The sequence below is a fragment of the Ahaetulla prasina genome, chromosome 11, assembly GCF_028640845.1.
Source record: "Ahaetulla prasina isolate Xishuangbanna chromosome 11, ASM2864084v1, whole genome shotgun sequence".
Taxonomy (NCBI): Eukaryota; Metazoa; Chordata; class Lepidosauria; order Squamata; family Colubridae; genus Ahaetulla; species Ahaetulla prasina.
Genome location: NC_080549.1, coordinates 22,804,027 through 22,829,779, shown reverse-complemented (window position 1 = coordinate 22,829,779; position 25,753 = coordinate 22,804,027). Strand labels below are relative to the sequence as shown.

At 42.6% G+C, this 25,753-nt stretch overlaps 1 protein-coding gene across 1 annotated transcript in view; it reads left to right on the top strand.

Annotated features, from left to right (window-relative positions):
• The window catches only part of TRPC5 (transient receptor potential cation channel subfamily C member 5), a 364,061-nt gene that overhangs the window by 49,588 nt on the left and 288,720 nt on the right, over positions 1-25,753 (top strand). Inside the window, exon 2 of the mRNA XM_058154565.1 lies at positions 13,493-13,891. Coding sequence (XP_058010548.1) covers positions 13,514-13,891 — 378 coding nt within the window. The 5' untranslated portion in view covers positions 13,493-13,513. The remainder of the gene's footprint in view (positions 1-13,492; positions 13,892-25,753) is intronic.

The following is a 25,753-nucleotide window of genomic DNA, read 5'->3' as shown; positions in this document are numbered from 1 at the left end:
TGCCGTTGACTGCTCTGAGTCCCAAGTGGCAGGAAACAAGGGCTGCCTTGCACCACAAATATACCGAGGCAGAATCCTGATGCCACCAAAATCCTGATGTCGCACTACAGCAGAGAGAAGAAGCTGGATTTTGCTCTCCGTTGCAGATGCCAGATCGCCCCCCTGAAAGCTCTCATCTCTCGAGGAGCGCTCCCTGAAGCGGCGCGGGAAGCTTTGGTCAGAGGCAGAGAGAGAATAAGAGAGAGAGAGAATCAGAATGAGACAGACAGAGAGAGAAAGAGACAGAGAATGAAAGAGAGAGAAAGAAAGAGACTGAATGAGAGAGAATGAGAGAGAGAGAAAGAGAGAGAATCAGAATGAGAGAGAATAAGAGACAGAAAGAGAATGAAAGAGACAATGAGAGAGAGAGAGAGTGACAGAATGAAAGAGAGAATCAGAGAGAGAGAAAATCAGAATGAGAGAGGGGGGAGAGAGAAAGAGAGATGAGAAAATGAGAGAGAATGAGTGGGAGAGAGAGAGAATGAGTGGGAGAGAGAGAGAGAGCGGAGGAGAAAGAAAGAATGAGAGAGAAAGAGAGGGAGAGAGAGGGGAGAGAGAGAGAAAGAGAGAGGAGGGAGAGTGCCTGAAGGACACCATCCCGTCACTGGGAGTCCAGGTGCTTCAGCAAGCGATGTGCTGGATTTGTATTAGTGGTCCGGGGAATTTAAAATTATGAACTTGGTGGTCCCTGAGGTCCAAAAGGTTGGGGACCCGTGCTTCAGACCATCATACGGGATGAAGTGTTTTTCCCACCTCCCAATTCTGAGTTAGCTTTGGGTATGCTTAGAAAACCTAAGTAATGAAAAATAGTTGATATGGAGCCCAGTGCATTATCTTCCTGTTCAGACAGAAGAACAAAGTTACTTGCCTGAGAAACAAGCAAGAGCTTAATCCATTTAAGCTGAAGTGCCAACCTGTCTTGATTTATGCCTTATTGGACTGGTTATAAGCATGTTGGCTTAATTGGGCTGGAAGGTTCAAGGGAAGTCTCCAGAAGGTTGTGCAAGTGCAGTCTCCTCTCAGTCCCTCTAAAGTTCAGGGAAATGTTTAAATGTATAATGCTGATGGATGGAGCAATGGAGAGATTGCTTGCAGCTTGCTACAGAACCATTTGTAATTGCCAGAAGGACATGTAGAACTCTGATGTGATTGTGGATTCAGGCACTCATTGGGAACAGGCAATATTTCTTGAGTTATTATTAAACTTGCATCCTATTTTATTTTTGTTTGCAACTTAGGCAGGTGCATATGGGAATAGTGGGCTACCCATCCAATGTTATTTTCTGTGTGAATGTTTGGTAAGAGAATGTGAAGATAACCAATGAACTTTGCCACTGAGTGGAATTTTGTGCCTGGATGTCCCCAGGTCAGGTACAACATCATAAACTGCTGGGCTACATCATTCTTGTTTTCCCATCTGTTTTCAAAATTTGAATCAGTCACAGCACCGCTGTGTCTGAAATGCTAAGTCCCCAAAAGGGCTATTTGATTTTGTACATTTCTGTTTGTCATGGTTCTGAGGCCCAATAGCACAGTACTACAGTATCTAATTGTTGTCACCCATTTAGTTGTCAGGTTCCAAACTTAGCAAAAATGAAGGACACAAACAAACCAGGTTTGCTGCTGCCTCACTTTATTCTTGGCAGTCACTGACACTCCTAGAAGGAATTATTGTTAGGGCTACCAGCCAGTGCATCCCACCACCTTTTATTAACCACCTATTACCTCTCACTCACTCACGCACATTGTATCCACCCATGTGACCCAGAAGTGTCCGTCTATGCTATAGCCACTATTCACATGGCTCCTCCACTGTCCGCACCGCCTGGCTGCTGCTGTCTAGTCCACAGCTGTAAGGGGCTCAGGCTCTCCCCACTCCAAGCGATCACCAGTTTAGGAAGAGAAACATGCACAGAAGGAGTTCCACGAAGCAGGGAGGCTGGCAGCTCCTCTTTCCGGCATAGACAATCTGTCAAGGTTCCAGAAAACCCTCCTCTGCATAAAAAAAACTCAGAAGCCATTGTCTTTCAGAGTTTTTTACTAGCATAAGGAAACTGGCACACGATGAGTGAAATTCCAAAACTGAACTTCCGGATTCTTTTCCCAGTTATACAAACCCCAAGAGTCCCACCCCCCTAACCCCTTTGCTGGTCATGGTCCCACGTTCTCCCAGTTTATTCAAAACCTCTTCTTGCTGCTCCTTTTGCAGATGTGAACACAATCCGACCTTGACCGCTTGAAGAATGTTACCATATCCCTCAACCCCACTTCTTCCCCTCAGGGGAAAAATGTGGCAGCGTCTGGAAGCCTAAGGCCTAGTATGGTTTCCAGGCCTGACAGGCATCCCCCCTTGGAAAAGAAGCTATATCCTAGGAAAGAGTGTGGCAAAACCCGGCCTGGGGCCCCCAGGAAAGAAAGGTGCTGAACTTGCTGGTTGCCATTGGTATTGGATCCATCCTTGTCCAGGATAAAATGCCCAACCGGGAGGAATAGAAGCAGCAGGAGGTAGCATAGGCCTCGGCTGGCGGGAAAAGTCAATTGGGGGGGGAGTTGTGGTTCCCCCCAAGTTCCTGGTGCTGCCTGAACTCCCTGCCATCTGAAGGAGGGAAGGGAGGTCCTCCTGCATTCATCGGAATGGCTTCGAGCTTCAGTAATTTCTCCCTCTCTGGTGGGAGGGAAGGTGAATTTAGGCTGAGCTAAACTCAAAGGCTCTCGACGTGGGTGAGCTGAGCTTATACGAGGCCTCACTTCCAAACGCTCAAAAGTTTCCAGGAGGTCCAATAGGGATTGGGATTTCAGGGGGTTTCTCAGGTCCCAATCCAGTGACTCTCCCGATTCTCCGGTTTTTACTGTCCTTCATTGAGGTTGAGAAGAGGGAGGGGGCTCTCCATTCTACCCCGGGGAAATGTTTTCTCCCAGGGATCTCACTTCTTAAAATTGATGGGGAGGGGTCTGGCCGGAATGACAGCTTACCCATGAAGCGGAGTCTTTAGGCCATGCACCAAGCTGACAATCAGGCTCTACCTCTTCGGGTTTTTGAGTTATATCTTCCGATGGGAAGTAGGTGATTTTGACCAAGTCCTCAGATTCCAGCCTTTGCGCCCCTTCCAGGCTTTCAGCTTGCTGGCCGTGCATCTTCGCTGGGTCTTTGCACCGCTGTGGAGGTTGCGGAGGCTGGGGCCCAGCACCCCCTAACGGGCCCCTTCTGAGCGGAGGAGAGGGTACCATTAAGCAAAAGAAAGTTAGGAGTTTTGGAATAATGTCAAGGTTCCAGAAAAACCTCTTCTGCATAAAAAAAGCTCAGAAGCCATTGTCTTTCAGAGTTTTTTACTAGCATAAGGAAACTGGCACACGATGAGTGAAATTCCAAAACTGAACTTCCAGATTCTTTTCCCAGTTATACAAACCCCAAGAGTCCCACCCCCCTAACCTCTTTGCTGGTCATATGGTCCCACGTTCTCCCAGTTTATTCGAAACCTCTTCTTGCCACTCTTTTTGCAGATGTGAACACAATCCGACCTTGACCGCTTGAAGAATGTTACCATACCCCTCAACCCCCCTTCTTCCCCTCAGGGGAAAAATGTGGCAGCGTCTGGAAGCCTAAGGCCTAGTATGGTTTCCAGGCCTGACAGAATCCCTGTGATGACATTATCAGTGCGCAGCCACCTCCTAGCTGTTCAGCGACTTCCACTTAGCCTGTGGATTGCCGTGGTGTGTGGGACAACGTGGAGTGGTTTTGTTGGCAATTTCTGGGCTGAAGCAGCACTGGAGAAAGTAGAGCCAAGCTGGCAAACCCCTTAGGAGGCAACCTTGTCCCGATTGCAGCTCCAGGCCATCTGGCACACCGGAGCAGACATTAGCATCACCCAGGCAGCACGTATAGTTTAAGAGATGCTAGAGATGCAGGTGATTGTTGCTCCCCTTGATGGAAAAATTCTCCTTGTTGTGACTATTGTCACCATATGCAAACTATTAAACATATTGTGCAATATGTCCACAGCATGTATTCTCTGGTTTCCTAGAATAGGGGTCCCCAACCTCCAGTCTGCAGCTCGGTGCCTGCCCACATCCCAGTGGGAATTGGGCAACGCAAGCAGCAGACAAGCGTGTGAAGCTGCATTTGTGCAAAGATCACGTGCAAAACTATTCCTCTCTCCCCTCTGCCATCAGTCTGCAGAGCCAGAAAGTTTGGGGATCACTGCCCTAGAAGACCTGCACAAAGCAACACTAGCTGGTTAACTGAATTGGACATCCAGTTAGAAGGCCATTGCCATACCCCCATAGAAGTATTGTATATAATTACATGGAAGGTGTATATATGTTTACTTCTCTTCTGTCATGTTCTCATAGTATGCTAAATAAATAAATAATAAGTGCCACTGTAATTCAAGGAAGGGTTGCTAAAACATTTCTAACCCAGAATTTAAGAGTTGATTGGTCGACTAATAAATGTTTTGGAGATTGTTATGTAAACAACTAGGTACAAGTGTCCCTGTTCATAACAAAGAGACCCAACTGTTCATCAGAAAGAACAGTAGAAAGGGGGTTAGAAAGACAATCCAACAGCTTTCATAGATAGTACATATATATAAATTGGTCCTAAATGAAAAATACTCCTGTTGCTGGAGTTGCTTGAAAAGATGTAACCTTTTCAACCTCATGCTTTTTGTCTCAAGAAATCTTGCTAAAGAAAGCTTTCTGAAAAATCTTGTTTGGAAACACAATCAGTTTCAGCTGTGAAAAAGCCTAAGACTGAAATTAAAGGACAGGAAGGGTTACTCTGGCTGGCTAGTAGCCTTTTTTAAAAAATCTTTAAATTCTTGAATACACTAGGCAGGCAATAAGAACAATAAATAAGCAAACACTGGTTTCTTGTTAGGTATCACTTGATAAAATAATGCCCTAGGCTAGGAGCTCAGTGGCTCATGTGGTTAGAATGCTGGGTTGGAGGTTAATAAGTCTGCATTGGAGAGCTAAGTGCTGCTGCATGGTGGGGGTGAGTCCTGTCATCTGCTCCAGCTTCTTGACAGGGACATGAAAGGAGCCCCCATGGGCGTTCTCTGGGCAATGATGTCACTGGATAATCCTTTCAACTCAGAAGTGCTTTAAATGGTGCCTCTGACATGACAGGGATGGCAGGGACCATAGACTGATATCGGCGCAATATCACCAGAATTTTGGGGATGTACTTTAATTGTCAGACATGTTCTATCTGCCTTCATTGTCTATAATCACACAATTGCAAGAGTGTTGAAGCATCCTTTTGGTTTTCTAAGAGGTGCATTTTGTTAGAAACCGAACAATGTCAAGATGGAGGGATTTGAGAAGATGACAAAATGACAGCTATGTAATGAAAACTTAACTTTTTATTTAGTTCCAGCCATGTCATTTTTAGTGCAATTTTAACTTATCTGCCCCACTGGAAGTAGTTTAACAAAAATTTCAGCATTTATGGACTTAAAAATCCCTAGCAGTAGTTTTTCCATCATCGCCCTCCAACTCAGTTTATTCTATCTTCCTTTTGAGGATTAGAGATCATGTACCCCTGGAGGTTTAATGGCTAGAAAGGACTCGTGTTCAATTTGCAGTTTTTGCTCAAGAGAAAACTGTCTTGCACTTGACGATGGCATCCATGGACCAAAAGAATTCAGCCTGCCCTTCTGTAGCCTGCCCTGAAATCCTCATCAAGATTTATTTATAAATTGTGAAAAGAGAGGAGGTTGCACTAAAAATAATTAAATGTGTCAGAATGTAAATAAAACTACTGCAAGGTCACACAGAGAGTGCTTGGTAAGTACATCAGAAGACTGAAAAAGTAATGGAAAAGATGCTTGCACATTAACAAGACATTATAAAAATATGTCAGTACTTCATTAATGTTTTAGTGATTGCAGTTGGTTCACAAATCCTGAGCATCTGTGAATTATAAATCAAAGAGAGTTCAGAATATGCATACATTCATATAGATTTGGCAACAACCTTTTGCTTTTCCTGTCTGTTCCTAGACCACCATGCAGTTGCCATAGTTTCTACACGTGATGTGTTTTAGTTCACATGTTTTGTAGGCAGAGTCTAACCCTGAAATCTGAGCATCTCCAATGCAAAGGAATCCTAGTCTTGAATTTGCCTTGTACTTGAAATCTGGAAGATACTCCTATTTCAAGCTGTGTAAGAATTCTGGGCAACATATCAAATAATGGAATTGGAAGGGACCTTGGAGGTCTTCTACTCTAATCCCCTGCCCAAGCATGAGACCCTATACCATTCCGAACAAACCTCCAGTGATGGAGCACCCACAATTTCTGAATAGGAATTTGCACATCTGGAAGGCACAGATTGAAGATGGTTAATTTAGATGCTGACAAGATAAATAATCTATAAAGTTTTATGATCCAACTGAAATACTACTTTGATTCTTCTCAGGTTTCATCCTATGCTACAGCTGGCATACTGCTGTGACAAATATAGAAAAGTAAAAAGATCTTCCTAATCTAGTGATAATTAAGGTGTCAGAAAGGGGTCTGGAATGTATTAAGGGCCCCATTTCTTTGCTAGGCTTACATGTATGGCAATAATTTTACTCGGTGACCACACACACACACACCCCTCTATATTTCTATATCTCTGTCTGTCTTTCTGTCGGTCCATCCATCCATCCATCCATCCATCCATCCATCCATCCATCCATCCGTGTGTGTGTGTATGTAGGTCTTGGCATATTTGGGTCTTTTCCTATGTAAGGTTGAGAGTATCTTGGCGACATTTTGACGAGGTCTCACTCATTATCTTCAGGCTGGTGCTTTCGGCTTCGTGCTTGTGCTTTGCTTAGGCCTATACCCATGAAAACCTACAAAAACACACACACACACACATTCGTAGGTTTTCATGGGTATATGCAGGTTTTGGTATGTTCAGGTCTTTTCCCATGTAAGATTGAAAGTATTTAGGCAACGTTTCGATGAGATCTCACTCATCATCTTCAGGCTGGAGTTTTTTTTGGCTTTGTTCTTATGTGAGCAAAGTGTGGATTTTAACTGCTGTTTCTCTATAAATACTGGTTTGTTTATTTATTTATTTATTTATTGTTTCAATTTCTATACCGCCCTTCTCCCAAAGGACTCAGGGCGGTTTACAGCCAAAGTAAAAACAATTAGTACAATTTTTAAAACCAGTTTAAAAGGAAAATTTAGAATTGGTTGAAGAACTTAAAACCAATAAAACCCCTTATTAAAACCCTACTAGGCCAGTCCTGCATGGTGAAACAAAAATGTTTTCAGCTCGCGTCGAAAGGTCCAAAGATCAGGGAGTTGACGGATACCTGGTGGTAACTTGTTCCAGAGGGTTGGTGCCCCCACAGAGAAGCCCCCCCCCCGGTCGCCGCCGGCCAACATTGACTGGCCGACGGCACCCTGAGGAGAACCTCCATATGGGAGCTCACTGGTCGATGGGAGGTCGCCGGTAGCAGCAGGCGGTCCCATGAGAACCGACCCCTGGGGCACCCCACATAAGAGGTGCCTCGCGGTCGATCTCTGCCCCCCTGCCAACACCGTCTGTGACCAGTCAGAGAGGAAGGAGGAGAACCACCGAAAAACGGTGCCCCCCACTCCCAGCCCTTCTAGCTACCGCAGCAAGATACCATGGTCAATGGTATCAAAAGCTGCTGAAAGATCTAATAGGACCAGGATAGAAGAACAGCCTCTGTCCCGGGCCCTCCAGAGATCATCCACCAACGTGACCAAAGCTGTTTCAGTGCTGTACCCAGGCCGGAAGCTGGATTGGAATGGGTCCAGATAGACAATTTCATCCAGGTACTGAGGGAGCTGATGCGCTCCCACACTCTCAACAACCTTCGCCACAAAACGAAGGTTGGAGACCGGACGGTAGTTCGATATAACAGCTGGATCCAGGGAGGGCTTCTTGAGAAGGGGTCTCACCACAGCCTCTTTCAAGGCTGTAGGGAAAATACCCTCTTTCAGAGAAGCATTAACAATTCCCTGGAGCCAGCCTCCTGTAACCTCCTGTGTGGCCAGTACCAGCCAGGAGGGACACGGGTCCAGTAAACATGTGGTTGCATTCAGCCTCCTCAGTATCCTGTCCATGTCATCGGGAGCCACAGTGTCAAACTCCTCCCAGATGACAGCCTCAAGAACCGCCTCCATCATCCCATCTGAGACTACCCAATCTGTGTCCAGCCCATCCCAAATCTGAGCGATTTTATCGTGCAGATATTGTCCAAAGTCCTCAGCACGGCCTTGCAAGGGGTCTTCCCTAACTCCCTGAGTAAGAAGGGAGCAGGTCACCCTAAACAAGGCTGCTGGGCGGTTATCTGCCGATGCAATAAGAGCGGAGAAATACTCATGTTTCGCCGATCCTATCGCCACTAGATAGGTCTGAATATGAGACCTTACTAGTGTTCGATCAGGTTCAGAATGGCTGGCCCTCCAATTACTCTCTAGGTGTCTTTTCTGGCGCTTCATCTCTCTCAACTCCTCGGAATACCAAGGAGCTGGTCGAGATCGGTGCTGGGTCAGAGGCCGCAAAGACATGACGCAGTCCAAGGCCCCCACCGCCGCCCTTTCCCAGGCGGCGATGAGTTCTTCAGCCGAGTTGTGGGCTAGGTCCTCAGGAAGTGGCCCAAGCTCCGTCAGAAACCTCTCCGGGTCCATCAGGTGCCTGGGACAGAATCAACGTGTCGGTTCCGTCTCCCTGCGGTGTGGGATAGCGGTTCGAACGTCTAACCAAAGTAGAGAATGATCCGACCATGACAAGGGTAGAGTGACTAAGTCCCTTGATTCTAGATCATTCAGCCACTGTCCAGAGATAAAAATTAAGTCCAGAGTGTTTCCTCCAATGTGAGTGGGACCCTCAACTAACTGGGTCAGGTCCAAGGCCGTCATGGAAGCCATGAACTCCCGAGCTATAGCAGATGACTCACCGAGCGATGGTAGATTGAAGTCCCCCGTAATCTTAAGTCTGGGGATATCAACCGCCAACTCAGCTATCACCTCCAGCAGCTCGGGCAGGGCTGCTGTCACACCGCAGGGAGCCAGGTACATAATCAGCAAACCCTCCTGTATCCCCTGACCCCACCTCACAAAGAGGGACTCACATCCGGCTATCTGTGGAACAGTGACCTCCCTCGGTCGAAGACCCTCGTTAATAATAACCACCACCCCACCACCCCTACCCTGGGCCCTCAGCTGATGAAATGCATGGAAACCTGTTGGGCACATTTCAACCAGGGGCATCCCCCCTTCCGTGCCCAGCCAGATCTCCGAAATGCCTAACAGGTCCACACCCTCCTCCCGTATAAGATCGTGAATAAGGGGGGCTTTATTCGCAATGGACCTGGCATTGCACAACATCAGATGAAGGTCCAGACTCTGAGGATCCTGACCACTCAGGGAACGGGAAAAGACAGAGGGACCGGAGTGCGAGATCGTAAGCAGCTAACGCTCATGCACTCCCCTAACATGATATGGTCCCCCGCTTCCGCCATATCTGCTCCTCCCAGTTACCGTGGTAATGAAATGACCCTCATGGAACCGAGCGTCCGCCTCCACCCCCATCCCCGAACCCAAGCTAGTAATGACGCGAGCCTTCGCAGGATCTGGCCGTATCCCCGTCCCTCCCCCTGGTGGGTTTTCCCCCAAACCCACCCTAACCCTCCCTCCCCTTAAAAAACCAATTAAAACGCTCTTTTAAAAAACCCCTAAGATCTTTCTTAGCTGCATGCCACCTCTTGGGATTCCAAAATCCGTCATTGAGGTAGACCCTCGATAGAGTGGAGGGCCACTTCCATGAGAGGGGGGAATCTCGCAGACCAAGAAGAGTCGCTAGCGATTACATGTATATTGCAGAGTATGGAGGGTGGTCTCCTCTCGGCCAGTCCAGATGTTATACAGACAAGTTTCCGACTAGGAACAGATGGAAGAAGTCCACGATGTAAAATGATGTGGTCCCCAAAGGGCTTCAAGGTCTCCAAGCCTCCAAAAGGCTCCAAGGGGCTCCAAAGTTGTAAATGTTGTACCTTGATGAACGTATCTTTTCTTTTATGTACACTGAGAGCATATGCACCAAGACAAATTCCTTGTGTGTCCAATCACACTTGGCCAATAAAAAATTCTATTCTATAAAAAAAAATTCTATTCTAAAAAAGAAGAAGCCCCCACAGGCCCCAGGGAGGTGGGGGCGAGGCCTTCATTCCAGAGGAGTATCATCAGTCAACGCCACCGCCCAGATGTAATAGCCCCCCAAGATGGTTGGGGGGGGATGTTTTTTGAATTGCTGGCCTAGCTGTTGCTAGCTGATTGGTTGGTTGTGTTGCTACATATTGATTGGTTAATGGAGTTTTTTGAATTGTTGGCCTAGCTGCTGCAAGCTGATTGGTTGGCTGTGTTGCTAATTGGTTAATGGAGTTGATGTTTGTGTGGGAAGTAGCATTTTGGGCCTTGGTCTGGTTCTGAGTTAGAGGTCTTGTCAGGTGTTGTTGTTTGTGTGGGAAGTAGCATTTTGGGCCCTGGTCTGGTTCTGAGTTCGAGGTCCTGTCGTGTGTTGGTGTCCGTTTTTGTTGCTGGGATTGGTTTCTTGACTAGGGCTAGTTGCCAGATGTTTGGTAAGCGGGAGGTATCGTCACGTTTATTCATGTTATGGGGGTGTTTATTTCTATGGCTTCCATAATTATTCTCTTGTGGTAGTTTTGGAGATTAATTTGGTTCCTTCAAAATCAATGTCATGTCCTGTTGCTTTAAGGTGTTGGAAAAGAGATGAAATTTTTTCTTTTCTGACTGCAGTCTTGTGTTCTGCTATGCATGCATTTATTCGCCTATTAGTTTGTCCAATGTATGTTGCTGGGCAGATTTTGCAAGGTATTTCATAGACTCCTTGGTTTTCTAGCTGGATCTTGTCTTTGGGTTGTTGTTTTTTTAATTTACATTTATATCCCGCCCTTCTCCGAAGACTCAGGGCGGCTTACAGTGTGTAAGGCAATAGTCTCATTCTATTTGTATATTTACAAAGTCAACTTATTGCCCCCCCAACAATCTGGGTCCTCATTTTACCTACCTTATAAAGGATGGAAGGCTGAGTCAACCTTGGGCCTGGTGGGATTCAAGCCTGCAGTAATTGCAGGCTGCTGTGTTTTAATAACAGGCTATCTTACAGCCTGAGCCACCACGGCCCCTTTCTTTCTTTCTTTCTAGAAATCCAACGCAACACAACACAACACAACGCAATGCCATGCAATCAATAATAAAAACTCCTAAAACAGCATATTTTATAATGCAGTATTGCAGGCTAACTTTGCTGATTGCCAGGAGTTTGATCCTGACTCAAGGTTGACTCAGCCTTCCATCCTTCCAAGGTCAGTAAAACGAGGACCCAAATTGTTGGGGGGAAATGTGCTGACTTGGAGAGGCTGTAAAGCACTATGAAGTGCTATATAAGTCTAAATGCTATTGCTATTGCTATATTTACCTTTCCCAACTTGGTGCTTGCCAGATAGATTACAGCTTGATTTCCATGTAGTTCACAGAAGAGGCCTGCTAATTCGTAGTTTGTCAGCCCTCTCAGACAAAGCAGACAACAAAAACAATTAATTATATTGTATTATAAGAATACATTACCAGAATCTTGCAAATCTGAATGTATAAACTTCCTGCTGCCACTTTTAACTGCTTGATCCATTAGGGTGGGTCCTTCCTAGGTTTCTGTAGCAGACCATTAAATGATTGTGGGATCCTGCCTCTTATCAGCTTGTTTCATAATCAGTATTTTTTTTCCTTAATCTCCAAAGTCATCTACACATTCCAAAATCAGGAGGACTAGTCCAATACATCTGGAGGACTTTCAGGAAAAGTTTATGCCAAATGTTGTCCTTAATGGGTCTCAGTCTACATGAACGGAAGTAAGCAGTGGGGTGCCACAAGGTTCCATCTTAGGCCCAGCACTCTTCAATATCTTCATAAACAACTTAGATGAGGGAATAGAAGGGGAACTTACCAAATTTGCAGATGATAATAAGCTGGCAGGAATAGCTAACATCCTAGAAGATAGGGTCAAGATCCAGATGGATCGACAGACTTGAACACTGGGCCCTATCTAACAAAATGAAATTCAATGTAGAGAAAAGTAAACTCCTACACTTAGGCAAGAAAAACCAAATGTACACATATAGGCTGGGTGAAACCAGGCTTAATTGCAGTAACTGTGAGAGGGATCTTGGAGTCTTAGTGGACAATCAGCTAAATATGAGCCAGTGGTAGCAGCCAAAAAAGCCAATACAATCTTAAATTGCATTAACAGAGGGATACTAATACCACTCTATAAAGCCTTAGTAAAACCACACCTAGAGTACTGCATCCAGTTTTGGTCACCACACTATAAAAAAGATGTTGAGACTCTAAAAAAAGTGCAGAAGAGAGCAAACAGGATGATTAGGGACTGGAGACGAAAACATATGAAGAATGGTTACAGGAACTGGGCATGGCTAGTATAGTGAAGAGAAGGACCAGGGGAGACATGATAGCAGTGTTCCAATATTTGAGGGGCTGCCACAGAGAGGAGGAGGTCAAGCTATTTTCCAAGGCACCTGAAGGCCAGACAAGAAATAACGGATTTTATTTTTTTATTTTATTTATTTTGTCACAACATCATACAAAAAGATTATATAGTATATAAACATATATATGAGGAAATATTAGGAGGTGTAAGCATATATATATATATATATATATATATATATATATATATATATATATATATATATATATATAAATATATATATATATATATATATATATATATATGAAGAAGAAAAAAGAAAAAAAAATAGGACAGGAACAGTAGGCACGTTTGTGCTCTTATGCACGCCCCTTATGGTACTCTTAGGAATGGGGTGAGGTCAATAGTAGAAAGTTTTTGGTTAAAGAATGGAAACTGATCAAGGAGAGATTCAACCTGGAAATAAGGGGAATTTTTCTGACAGTAAGACCAATCAACCAATGGAACAGCTTGCCTTCGGAAGTTATGGGAGCTTCATCACTTGATACTTTCAAGAAGAGATTGGACTGCCATTTGTCAGAAATGGTGTAGAGTCTCCTGCTTGGGTGGGGGGTTGGATTAGATGACCTACAAGGTCCCTTCCAACTTTTTTAATCTGTAATCTGTTGTGCATGTAGTCTTTCCCAAAATGAATTCAGGAGTTTTCTCCTGATGTAGGAGATGACCAGGCTGAGCCTGAGGAAGGGGTCCAATGCATCATAAGTCACAAGTCCCTGTGCACCAGCAAGAAATCTAAGTCTAGCCCAGCTTGAATGCCTCTCTTATCTCCTGCTCATTTCCTTTGACCGTTAGTTGGTCAGATTCTTGTAGATGAATCTTTATACTCATTTGAACTGCCTGAATCTTCTGATTTCTGTGGATCTTGACAGCTGCTTTCTTTGTTTCCAAACAGCCCACCAAGTCGCTATGAAAAATGGCTCAGCTCTATTACAAAAAAGTAAACTACTCCCCCTACAGAGACCGGATCCCACTGCAAATTGTCCGGGCAGAAGTGGAACTGTCCTCAGAGGAGAAGGCCTACCTCAGTGCTGTGGAGAAGGGGGACTATGCCAGCGTAAAGCATTCCTTGGAGGAGGCGGAGATCTATTACAACATCAACATCAACTGCATGGACCCTCTTGGTCGCAGTGCCCTTCTAATAGCCATAGAGAATGAAAACTTAGAGATTATGGAGTTGTTACTGAGCCACAATATCTATGTGGGTGATGCACTCCTGTATGCAATACGGAAAGAAGTCGTGGGGGCTGTGGAACTGCTTCTGAATTACAAGAAGCGAAGTGGGGAGAAGCAGGTAAGTCAAGAATGAACCGAGATGTGTATCCAAGGGATTTTCCCAAAGGTGCTTTTTCAAAAGACAATTTGACTTCCTTTATTTTTCCTTAAAGACATTTTGCTTCTCATCCAAGAAACTTCTTTAGTTCATTTCATGTCAGCTGCCACCTTATACTCACTTGTGCTTCATTACCATGTGGTCACAGTCTGCCATGAACTCTGGGGAGGATAGATGGGAGAGGAAATGCTTGGGGGAAAACAAAAGTAACTGCTGCATCTCCCTGAGATGCTGCCTCAAGGTCACCCAGCTGGGAGAAGAATGCAGTTACATACCAACCTATGCTTGAAGCAACCATTATTAAAACATTTTGTTTGAATCTGATGAGTTATGGGGGTAGTGGTGACAGCAATGGGAAGCAGTTAAGGGAGGGAAAAGTTCAACTTAGGTATTTTGGTGCACAATTCTTGGTTCTAGCTACATATTACTGCAATACATTTAATAATAGTATAAAAATAATAAAACTATATCTTTCTCAGCAAACGGAGCTAAGGATTGTTTCTATTTAAGGATTTAAGTAATGGCAAGTCTGACACTTCATTTCAGAACTGAAGAAGCTTCTTGGATGAGAAGTGAAATGTCTTCAAGGAAAACAAAATTTAGTTGCCTTTTGAAAAAGCACATTTGGGACAACCATGACCTGGAGGACTGAGAATATCCATAGACATCTAAGAGATTTACATACACAATATAGATAGTCCTTGACCTACCACCCCAATTAGGACCAGAATTTCCATTGCTAAGCATTTTGCCACACTTGTTAAGCAAATGACATGCAGTTGTTCAGTGAATCACACAGATGTTAACCAATTCTGGATTTTCCCATTGATTTTGCTCATTGGAAGTCAGCTGGGAAGATCACAAATCATAATGAGATGACTTTGAATGGTGCAGTAGTTGTAAATAGTTGCCAAGTGCCTGAATTTTCATCAAGTGACTATGGGGATGGTTGTAAGTGTGAGGATTGGTTGTAAGTCACTTTTTTCAATGCCATTGTAACTTAAAATGGTTGCCAAATGATTGGTTGGAAGTCAAGGACTTCCTGTATTATAAATGAGGAGAGTGAGGAGAGAATGAACGAGTTCAGCATTCTGTTTTGTTGGTTTGTATCATTGAGTTGGTCCAACTGAAGAAAACAGAATTGGAATTTGCTTAATTTGCCTTTGAATCAAATCTCAACATCAAATGTTTACTGAGTCCTCATAGGATTGCTTATGTTTACATGGGATATGATAGAGGAGGGAGAACTCAGCAAAGAACTCAGTTACATGTACTTCAGGAGTTTGTTTGCTCTATGTATAGGCTGTATTGGGCAGTAAACAGTATCAACCTTTTCATTTAGGTCAGTATTTCTCAACCTCAACAACTTTAAGATGTGTGGACTTCAACTCCCAGGTTTGTTGGCGGGGAAATTCTTGGAGTTGAAGTCCACACATGTTAAAGTTGTTGAGGTTGAGAAACACTATTTAGATGACCGAAGCCCTGATTTTGCATGACAATTACTGAACAGGAAAGGTTTAGATCAGTGTTGGTGAAACTATGGCACGCGTCCCAAGACAAATGCGTGCCCTCGCCAGCCCCTCATCGCATTCCTGTGGTCAAATGCGTGCCAGTCAGCTGGCTGTCGTGCGCGCGTGGTGCTGGCGGACCGTGCATGCACGAGGCGGCATGCGTGCCGGAGGTTCACCATCATACATGTGTGATGGACTGCTGCACTTCTGGGGTCGCCAGCACCGCGTGCATGATGGCCAGCTGGCCGGCGTGCATTTGACCACAGGAACACGATGTTCATGCCTTTGAAGCAGGGGTGAAATGCTCCCGGTTCAGAGCAGATCACCTGATCTGGTAGCGAAGGCAGCGGGTGGTTCAGAGAACTGGTAGAAAAAATCCCTGCCCCCCCCCGCCCATGCCCAGCTGAGCCGCGCGATCATCAGAGGTTTTTTTTTTACTTTTAAAAGCATTTTTTCTTCAGCCAAAAAAAAATGCTTTTAAAAGTTAAAAAAAAAAGCCTCTGATGATTGCACAGCTCAGCTGGGATCATCAAAACCTTTTAAAAGCATTTTTTTCTAAAACCTCTTCAGCTGAAGAGGTTGTAAAAAAAATACTTTTAAAAGGCTTCTCTGGCGATCCTCGCTGAGTTTCCCGATCATCAGAGGCTTTTTAAAGCATTTTTTACAACCTCTTCAGCTGAAAGAGAAAGATCAGAGGAATATCTCCAAGGCCATTGTGAGGATTATTCAAGGGATCTGAAGGATAAAATTGATTGACTCTGGATTCTATGATTGTGCATATCTTATTGAGGTGACAGAGGAATGCTCCTGGGAGATGATGTGTAGTTAGATCCAACAGGTAATGAATTCATCCTTGAATGAAGGGATGTACTTCACTCATTATTTAACAAAATCATTCTTAAAGAAATCATTATTGGGCCAAACATTGTTGAATAATATCTGACTGGTCTCCAATGTCTCTTTCTGGGGAAGCTTTAGAGAAGGTGTTGGTCTGAGATTTCAAAGCGCTATGGTGGAAGAAGATTATCTGGATTCCTTCCAGTTAAGTTTCATGCATGGAGACAGTTGTGATCTTTGACATGCATCTATTCTGGTCATCTACTCCAGTCATCTTTGATCTTTGAGTATTCAATACCATTAATCAAGGAATCATTTTGAACCAACTCAGGACATTATAAAGGAATGGGGAGGGAGAGAGAGAGACTGTTGTAGTGGATCTCTTCTTGAAATTTCAATTGGTGTTGAGTGAGGAAGAGATCTCTGTTATGTAATGAGTCTCAGGATTTGGTGGTCTCCCTTTTCCTTTTTAACATCTATATGAAGTCACTGGGTGAGGTCATCCAAAGCTCTGATTTAGATATCCTTAGTACACTGATGATAGCCAGCTATATAATCTCAACCTTGAGCTGACCAAGTGATGCTTTTTAAAGTTTTATGCCAGTATCTGGAAGCCTTGGGAGTCTGGAAGTGGATGAACAGGTTTAGGCTCAACTGTATCATGGAGAAGCCAGATTCACTTAACAACCATGTTAGTATTGCAGTGATTTACATAACAACTGTGGCAAGAAAGGTTGTAAAATGGGAAAAAATTCACTTAACAACTGTCTTGCTCAGCAACAGAAATTTTGGACTCAACTGTGATCGTAATTTGAGGACTACCTGTATTAAACAGTGCCATTTTACTGGACCTAGGAGATACATCTCTAACACAGTGCCTAATACAGCTCCCTCCCCATGTTTCAGTAGGGCCTTCTTTCTGCAGATTTATAAAGCCTCCAAGCTTACTAGAAGCTCCCCAATGTTTCACTTTACACTATTTTTCCACATTGCTCTGCATTATAGTTTTTCACCCTGGTTAACTGTCCAGCATCACTTGGCAAATAGCCAGCCAAATACATTTAATAAAGAAATAAACAAATTGGCAGTTGGACATGCACAAAAATCCATCAATCTTCCACTGCCCTTATCAAGGCAGTTTTGGAATTAGTTCTAGCTAACATTTGAATCAATCTTGCTGGGGCTTGAATTATTTAAAGCCATCGTTTCTGCTCTGTCAAATTTTAGTTTGTAAGTGCCTTAAGGCAAAGCCTCTTGAAAATAGCTGTGCTGGTAGTACATAAATTATAATAATGTAATCACAATGCTCCATTTGGGGTTCTTTGCCCCTCAAAGGTTACCACAGAACTGGAAAACGAGAAAGAGAAAGGGAATCAGAATGATCAAAGGTCTGAAAAGATCAGTGGGCTATATTTGTTTGTTTTTTAAAGACACCGTTAAAATGGCAATCATACATAGCTTTCTCTGTAGAAGATTGTGTTGCAAGTGATGATATAGAAAAAAATGTCAAAGGACTTTTAAAAAATGAAACTGGCTGCAGATCACCTGATCCGGTGATATATATATTTTCTGAGGTTTTCGCGGGTGTTTGTATGTAGGTCTTTACGGGTTTTCTCCCGCGTAAAATTGGAAGTGTCTTGGCGATGTTTCAACGAAGTCTCATTTGTCATCTTCAGGCTTCAGCTTCGAGCTTCTGGGAGCAATGTGTGATTGCATCTGTTTCTTCCTTTTTAACTGCTAGTGGGGGTTTGAACTGATTGGGTGGGAGCTTGGCTGTGCTCTGATTGGATGGGGGTTTTTTTGTGCTCTGATTGGCTGGGGGGGGTGTCCTGTTTGGGTGGGGGCTTGGTTGTGCTCAGATTAGTCTGAGTTGCAGACTGCCATACCCACCAAGACACACACGCCCACCAAGCCATGCCCACCGAACTGGTAGTAAAAAATTTTGAATTCCACCAGTGAAGCAGCTGTAATCATATGATATGCTAAATTTGGTGAGCGTTTAAATGGGGAGAGGAAAACAGACCTCTAGGTCTAATTCTAATTTTATTTTATTTTTTGCTTTCTTCCTTAGCTACTGAGGGGCTTGCGCATGAATTATTACACTATAATTCTCTTTTCCTCTACCCCCATTTAAATGCAAGATTGGTAATAAACTAATGCACTCATTAATTTATGGCTCTCTGAGGATCAGCCTATTAAATAGATTTTTCTCCAAGTGCTCAGGGCTCTTTTTTTTCTTTGTGTGTCTTGGAATTGACTAAACCATGTTCACTGTTATAACAAAAACATCATTTTGCCCACAGAAGAGATTATTGCAATGGGCCATGCTTTTGATAATAGTGATACATAAACCCAAACAAATAAAAACATGTCAGTTCACTGAACATTTTTGAAGAGCTACAGATTACAGATCAGAAACAGCCCCTGTCTGCTTCCAGCTTCAACAGGTTGAAATCTCCTGAGTAGGACATAGAGTAAATGGGTAGCAGGGAGTAAATAACCTACTCAGAACAAAAGAGAAAACACCACCATGGATCTTGGCAGGTTTACCCATGAGTTTACATTTTTTTGCTAGATATGCCTACACAAATCTTCCTATCTATCAAAGGAATATAGGTAGTCCTTGATTTATGACCACATTTCCAAGCAAGGCAGTTGTTAAATGTGATGCACCCTCTTTTACAAACTTTTTGTTAGGGTTGTTAAGTGAATCACTGCAGTTTTTAAGCAAAACTGGCTTCCCGCATTGACTTTGCTTGCCAGAAGCTGGCTGGGAAGGTTGCTCACATGATCCTGGGATGTTGCAACCATCCTAAATATTGTAAATGCCAGTTGCTAAGCACCCAAATGCAACAGTCATGAGAGTGACATCCAGGCACTTTTTTAGTGCCATTGTAACTTTGAACAGTCGCTAAACAAATGCTTGTAAGATTACCTTCATACTTTTTCTTCTTTCAATCCGGTTGTTGAAATTAAGTAAAATAGGCTGCAGATTTGCCTGTCTGCACCAGAACGCTCTGCACATTGAACAGATCAGGACCAAATTTAGTAGAAACCAGCCCAAAGATTATTATGAAAATAACCTAAATCCTGCTGGAAGCTGCAAAGGAGAAAATCCCAGGAAATGATTCCAGGAAAAAGGGGAAGTGAATTGAAATATTGGGGTGCCTTCCATTCTAATCCTGCCTCCTTCCTGGTCATATGACCCAGGACAGTGTGTGCAGCCTGCCTGTGTTTCTTGATAAAAACACAAGCACCAATGCAATGTCAGCCTTTCCAGTAAGACCAAATAGGGAACACGACCACATAAACTAATTCTACCTTATTATAAAGCTACATTAACAGAATCTTGCAAGTCTGAAATTACAATTCTCCGCTTTCCTCTACCCCATTTAAATGCAAGATTGGTAATAAACTAATGCACTCATTAATTTATGGCTCTCTGAGGATCAGCTTGTTAAATAGATTTTTCTCCAAGTGCTCAGGGCTCTTTTTTTTCTTTGTGTGTCTTGGAATTGACTAAACCATGTTCACTGTTATAACAAAAACATCATTTTGCCCACAGAAGAGATTATTGCAATGGGCCATGCTTTTGATAATAGTGATACATAAACCCAAACAAATAAAATAAATTCATGAAATGCACGAAGGTGGACTCAGAATTGCAATGTGGTTAATTTTTATTTTATTTTTTGCTTTCTTCCTTAGCTACTGAGGGGCTTGCGCATGAATTATTACACTATAATTCTCTTTTCCTCTACCCCCATTTAAATGCAAGATTGGTAATAAACTAATGCACTCATTAATTTATGGCTCTCTGAGGATCAGCTTGTTAAATAGATTTTTCTCCAAGTGCTCAGGGCTCTTTTTTTTCTTTGTGTGTCTTGGAATTGACTAAACCATGTTCACTGTTATAACAAAAACATCATTTTGCCCACAGAAGAGATTATTGCAATGGGCCATGCTTTTGATAATAGTGATACATAAACCCAAACAAATAAAAACATGTCAGTTCACTGAACATTTTTGAAGAGCTACAGATTACAGATCAGAAACAGCCCCTGTCTGCTTCCAGCTTCAACAGGTTGAAATCTCCTGAGTAGGACATAGAGTAAATGGGTAGCAGGGAGTAAATAACCTACTCAGAACAAAAGAGAAAACACCACCATGGATCTTGGCAGGTTTACCCATGAGTTTACATTTTTTTGCTAGATATGCCTACACAAATCTTCCTATCTATCAAAGGAATATAGGTAGTCCTTGATTTATGACCACATTTCCAAGCAAGGCAGTTGTTAAATGTGATGCACCCTCTTTTACAAACTTTTTGTTAGGGTTGTTAAGTGAATCACTGCAGTTTTTAAGCAAAACTGGCTTCCCGCATTGACTTTGCTTGCCAGAAGCTGGCTGGGAAGGTTGCTCACATGATCCTGGGATGTTGCAACCATCCTAAATATTGTAAATGCCAGTTGCTAAGCACCCAAATGCAACAGTCATGAGAGTGACATCCAGGCACTTTTTTAGTGCCATTGTAACTTTGAACAGTCGCTAAACAAATGCTTGTAAGATTACCTTCATACTTTTTCTTCTTTCTATATATATGCTTATACCTCTTTATATTTACCCATATATGTTTATATACTATATAATCTTTTGTATGATTCCTACATATATTGTTGTGACAAAATAAATAAAACAAATAAAATAAAATAAATTCATGAAATGCACGAAGGTGGACTCAGAATTGCAATGTGGTTAATTTTTATTTTCTGAGGTTTTCGCGGGTGTTTGTATGTAGGTCTTTGGTTATTCGGGTTTTCTCCCGCGTAAGATTGGAAGTGTCTTGGCGATGTTTCAACGAAGTCTCATTTGTCATCTTCAGGCTTCAGCTTCGAGCTTCTGGGAGCAATGTGTGATTGCATCTGTTTCTTCCTTTTTAACTGCTAGTGGGGGTTTGAACTGATTGGGTGGGAGCTTGGCTGTGCTCTGATTGGATGGGGGGTTTTTTGTGCTCTGATTGGCTGGGGGGGTGTCCTGTTTGGGTGGGGGCTTGGTTGTGCTCAGATTAGTCTGAGTTGCGGACTGCCATACCCACCAAGACACACACGCCCACCAAGCCATGCCCACCGAACTGGTAGTAAAATTTTTTGAATTCCACCAGTGAAGCAGCTGTAATCATATGATATGCTAAATTTGGTGAGTGTTTAAATGGGGAGAGGAAAACAGACCTCTAGGTCTAATTCTAATTTTATTTTATTTTTTGCTTTCTTCCTTAGCTACTGAGGGGCTTGCGCATGAATTATTACACTATAATTCTCTTTTCCTCTACCCCCATTTAAATGCAAGATTGGTAATAAACTAATGCACTCATTAATTTATGGCTCTCTGAGGATCAGCTTGTTAAATAGATTTTTCTCCAAGTGCTCAGGGCTCTTTTTTTTCTTTGTGTGTCTTGGAATTGACTAAACCATGTTCACTGTTATAACAAAAACATCATTTTGCCCACAGAAGAGATTATTGCAATGGGCCATGCTTTTAAAATTAGCATAAGAAAATAGTTGTAGAGAATAAGGAAGGAAAAATTAATGGACCCATGCAGTAACCTTCAGGCAAAGGGGCTGAAACGTATTTTTTTTACAAATCCAGAGCCACAAGGAAACATTTAAAGTTGTTCAGACAGATCACTCACAGACAATACTTCTATCATTCAAAACGACCTTGATCATCTAACCGCTTGGTCTAAAAATTGGCAGCTCCAAATTTCAACCAGCAAATGCTCAGTCTTACATATAGGAAAAAAGAACCCAAAAACTAAGTACATACTAGATGGACATTACCTTACAGATGACCCCCATCCCGTTAAAGACCTTGGAGTTTTCATGTCAAATGATCTAAGTGCCAAAGCCCACTGCAATTACATAGCAAAAAAAGCTCTAAGAGTTGTAAACCTAATCTTGCGTAGTTTCTTTTCCAAAAACACCACACTATTAACCAGAGCATATAAAACATTTGCTAGACCAATTCTAGAATACAGCTCGCCTGTTTGGAACCCTCACCACATCTCTGACATCAATACAATTGAACGTGTCCAGAAATATTTTACAAGAAGAGTTCTCCATTCCTCTGAAAACAATAGAATACCCTATCCCACCAGACTTGAAATCCTAGGCTTAGAAAACTTGGAACTCCATCGCCTTCGACAAGACCTAAGCTTAACTCACAGAATCATCTATTGTAATGTCCTTCCTGTTAAAGACTACTTCAGCTTTAATTGCAATAATACTAGAGCAACTAATAGATTTAAACTTAATGTCAACCGCTTTAATCTAGATTGCAGAAAATATGACTTCTGTAACAGAATCATCTATTGTAATGTCCTTCCTGTTAAAGACTACTTCAGCTTTAATTGCAATAATACTAGAGCAACTAATAGATTTAAACTTAATGTCAACCGCTTTAATCTAGATTGCAGAAAATATGACTTCTGTAACAGAATCATCTATTGTAATGTCCTTCCTGTTAAAGACTACTCCAGCTTTAATTGCAATAATACTAGAGCAACTAATAGATTTAAACTTAATGTCAACCGCTTTAATCTAGATTGCAGAAAATATGATTCTGTTACAGAATCATCTATTGTAATGTCCTTCCTGTTAAAGACTACTTCAGCTTTAATTGCAATAATACTAGAGCAACTAATAGATTTAAACAATGTCAACCGCTTTAATCTAGATTGCAGAAAATATGACTTCTGTTACAGAATCATCTATTGTAATGTCCTTCCGGTTAAAGACTACTTCAGCTTTAATTGCAATAATACTAGAGCAACTAATAGATTTAAACTTAATGTCAACCGCTTTAATCTAGATTGCAGAAAATATGACTTCTGTAACAGAATCATCAGTGCTTGGAACACTTTACCTGACTCTGTGGTCTCTTCCCATAATCCTAAAAGCTTTATCCAAAACCTGTCTACTATTGACCTCACCCCATTCCTAAGAGGACCATAAGGGGCGTGCATAAGCGCACAAACGTGCCTACCGTTCCTGTCCTATTGTTTTTCTTTTCTTCTTTCTATATATATGCTTATACCTCTTTATATTTACCCATATATGTTTATATACTATATAATCTTTTGTATGATTCCTACATATATTGTTGTGACAAAATAAATAAAACAAATAAAATAAAATAAATTCATGAAATGCACGAAGGTGGACTCAGAATTGCAATGTGGTTAATTTTTATTTTCTGAGTTTTGCAGGATCATTATGTGGGATGGACAACTATATAAAACTGAACAAAGGAATAGCTAATAACAATACTGTATTTTTCCCCTTTAGGCACTTTTTCCTCCCTGAAAGAGGCTGAAAATTTGGGTGCATCTTATACTCTGAATGTAGCTTTTTTGAAGCTTTTTTTCAGCCCTAACATGGTGCTAGTGAGTAAAGCGATCTTTCGAGCTTCGCCTGTTTTTCTCATTGCTTCTCTCTCCAAAGATCAGCTGTGGTTTAGAAGCTGTTTTTGTCGTGTCCCACTCCTCTGCTGACGGCCAGGTCAGGGAAATCCGAATCAGGCTTGCCTCTGCAGCTCTGCCCAAAGTCCTAGCAAAGTCCTCAGAGCAGGCAGGAGACCAGTAAGTGACTTCAGCAAGATAAGTTCGACTTTTGCCTGACTCAGAGACTGCCAGAAAGCAGATCCTTTATATAGGCCATGGGGTGTGGCTCCATGACTCAGCACTCATTAAGGCCTGCCCCTCCTTTCCTTCTGTTGCCTCCGCCTATCCAATCTTCTGATGCGAGGATCACTCCAATCAGCTGTTGGTAATAAACCCTCCTCAGGCTCACATGCTGTGGAGGAGGGGAGGGGTCTAGCTGCTCCGTTTGCCTGGGCATGGAGTCAGGGCTGGGGCCGGGAGGTGCTCCTTCTTCTGCAGTTTGTCTGGGCATGGAGCCAGGACTGGGGCCGGGAGGCATACATTCCTCCGTGTTCGGGAGCAGATAAGAAGGCCCCGGCTGCTCTGAGGGCGGACAAGACACAACAGTTTTTTATCCCCAAGCAGGGGATAAAAAGCACACGTGTGCGCTCAAAACTAGCAAACTAATGTGCTGAAGCTGACCAGATGAAGGATGAATACCTAGTAGGCAGATTTTTTCCCCCTATTTTCCTTCGCAAAAACTAAGCTGCGTCTTATACTCCGGTGCATCTTATACTCCAAAAAATATGGTAGTTTTACCCTTCCTATAGAGTTGATTATATGGTCCATTCTACCTGGGATAGACAGAAGCTTAGTACATTGAATGAACCAAGCCCATTTGAACCATTAGCTGACCAATTTGCTGTGTAAATCCAGAAAGCAATGAAATGTAATTGTTAGATTACAGATACATGAATGCAGCCTTGAGCATGTTAGACCACACTTGGAATACTGTATTCAATTTTGGTCACCACAATATAAAAAAGATGTTGAGACTCCAGAAAGAATGTAGAGAAGAGTGACAAAGATGATTGGAGGACTGAAGGATAAAACATATGAAGAATGATTGCAGGAATTAGGTTTGTCTAGTCTAGTGAAAAGAAGAAGGAGGGGTGACATAATAGCAGTCTTCCAACATTTAAGGGGTTGCCACAAAGAAGAAGGAGTCAACCTATTTTCCTTACTAGAAAGCAAGACAAGAAGCAATGGATAGAAACTAATCAAGGAGAGAAGCAACCTAAAACTAAGAAATTTCCTGACAGTGAGAACAATTAATCAGTGGAATGGCTTCCCTCCAAAAATTGTGAGTGCTCCATCACTGGAAGCTTTTAAGAAGAGATTAGGCAACCATTTGTCTGAAGTGGTATAGAGTCTCTGCTTGAGCAGGGGAGGTTGGATAGATGACCTCCAAGATCCCTTCCAACCCTTTTATTCTGAATTCTATGTTAGAAGTCTCTTTGCTGTTGATAGTTGATGATTACCAAGTTTCAGCTCCCCCCTCACCTCCCAATCTGTGCCATTAAGATTCCTTCCAAAAATGGAAGGAGAGAAAATAGTGCAGAATAAAGAGCTTCTAATTTCATGGGCATGATTAAAAGATAAAGGCAGGCATGGAACTCCACAGATCATCCATCTGTGGATCTCATCCCAATTCTCAATTTAAAAAAAAACTTTTCTGTGTCAGCGTATGAATTGCTTTTCTCTTGGAAATATTATTGCAAAAATGCTGAGATGATTCACAGGACAGTAACTATAACAACCCAGTTCACCACTTTGCTTGAATTAGAAGTGCTTGACAAGAAAGCGGAAAAGAGGCTTTGTTTACCTTGAAAGCTCAAAAAACCTGAAAGAAACAGAAAAGGACACCTGAGGGGAAGATGTTTTTGCAAAAATGTCCACCACATTCAGACTGAAGAAAATAGACTGATTTGATTTTAAACTCTGAGAGAAGGTTCAAGGGCTAAATTAGAGTATATGAGAAGTGTAAGGTCTGAATTC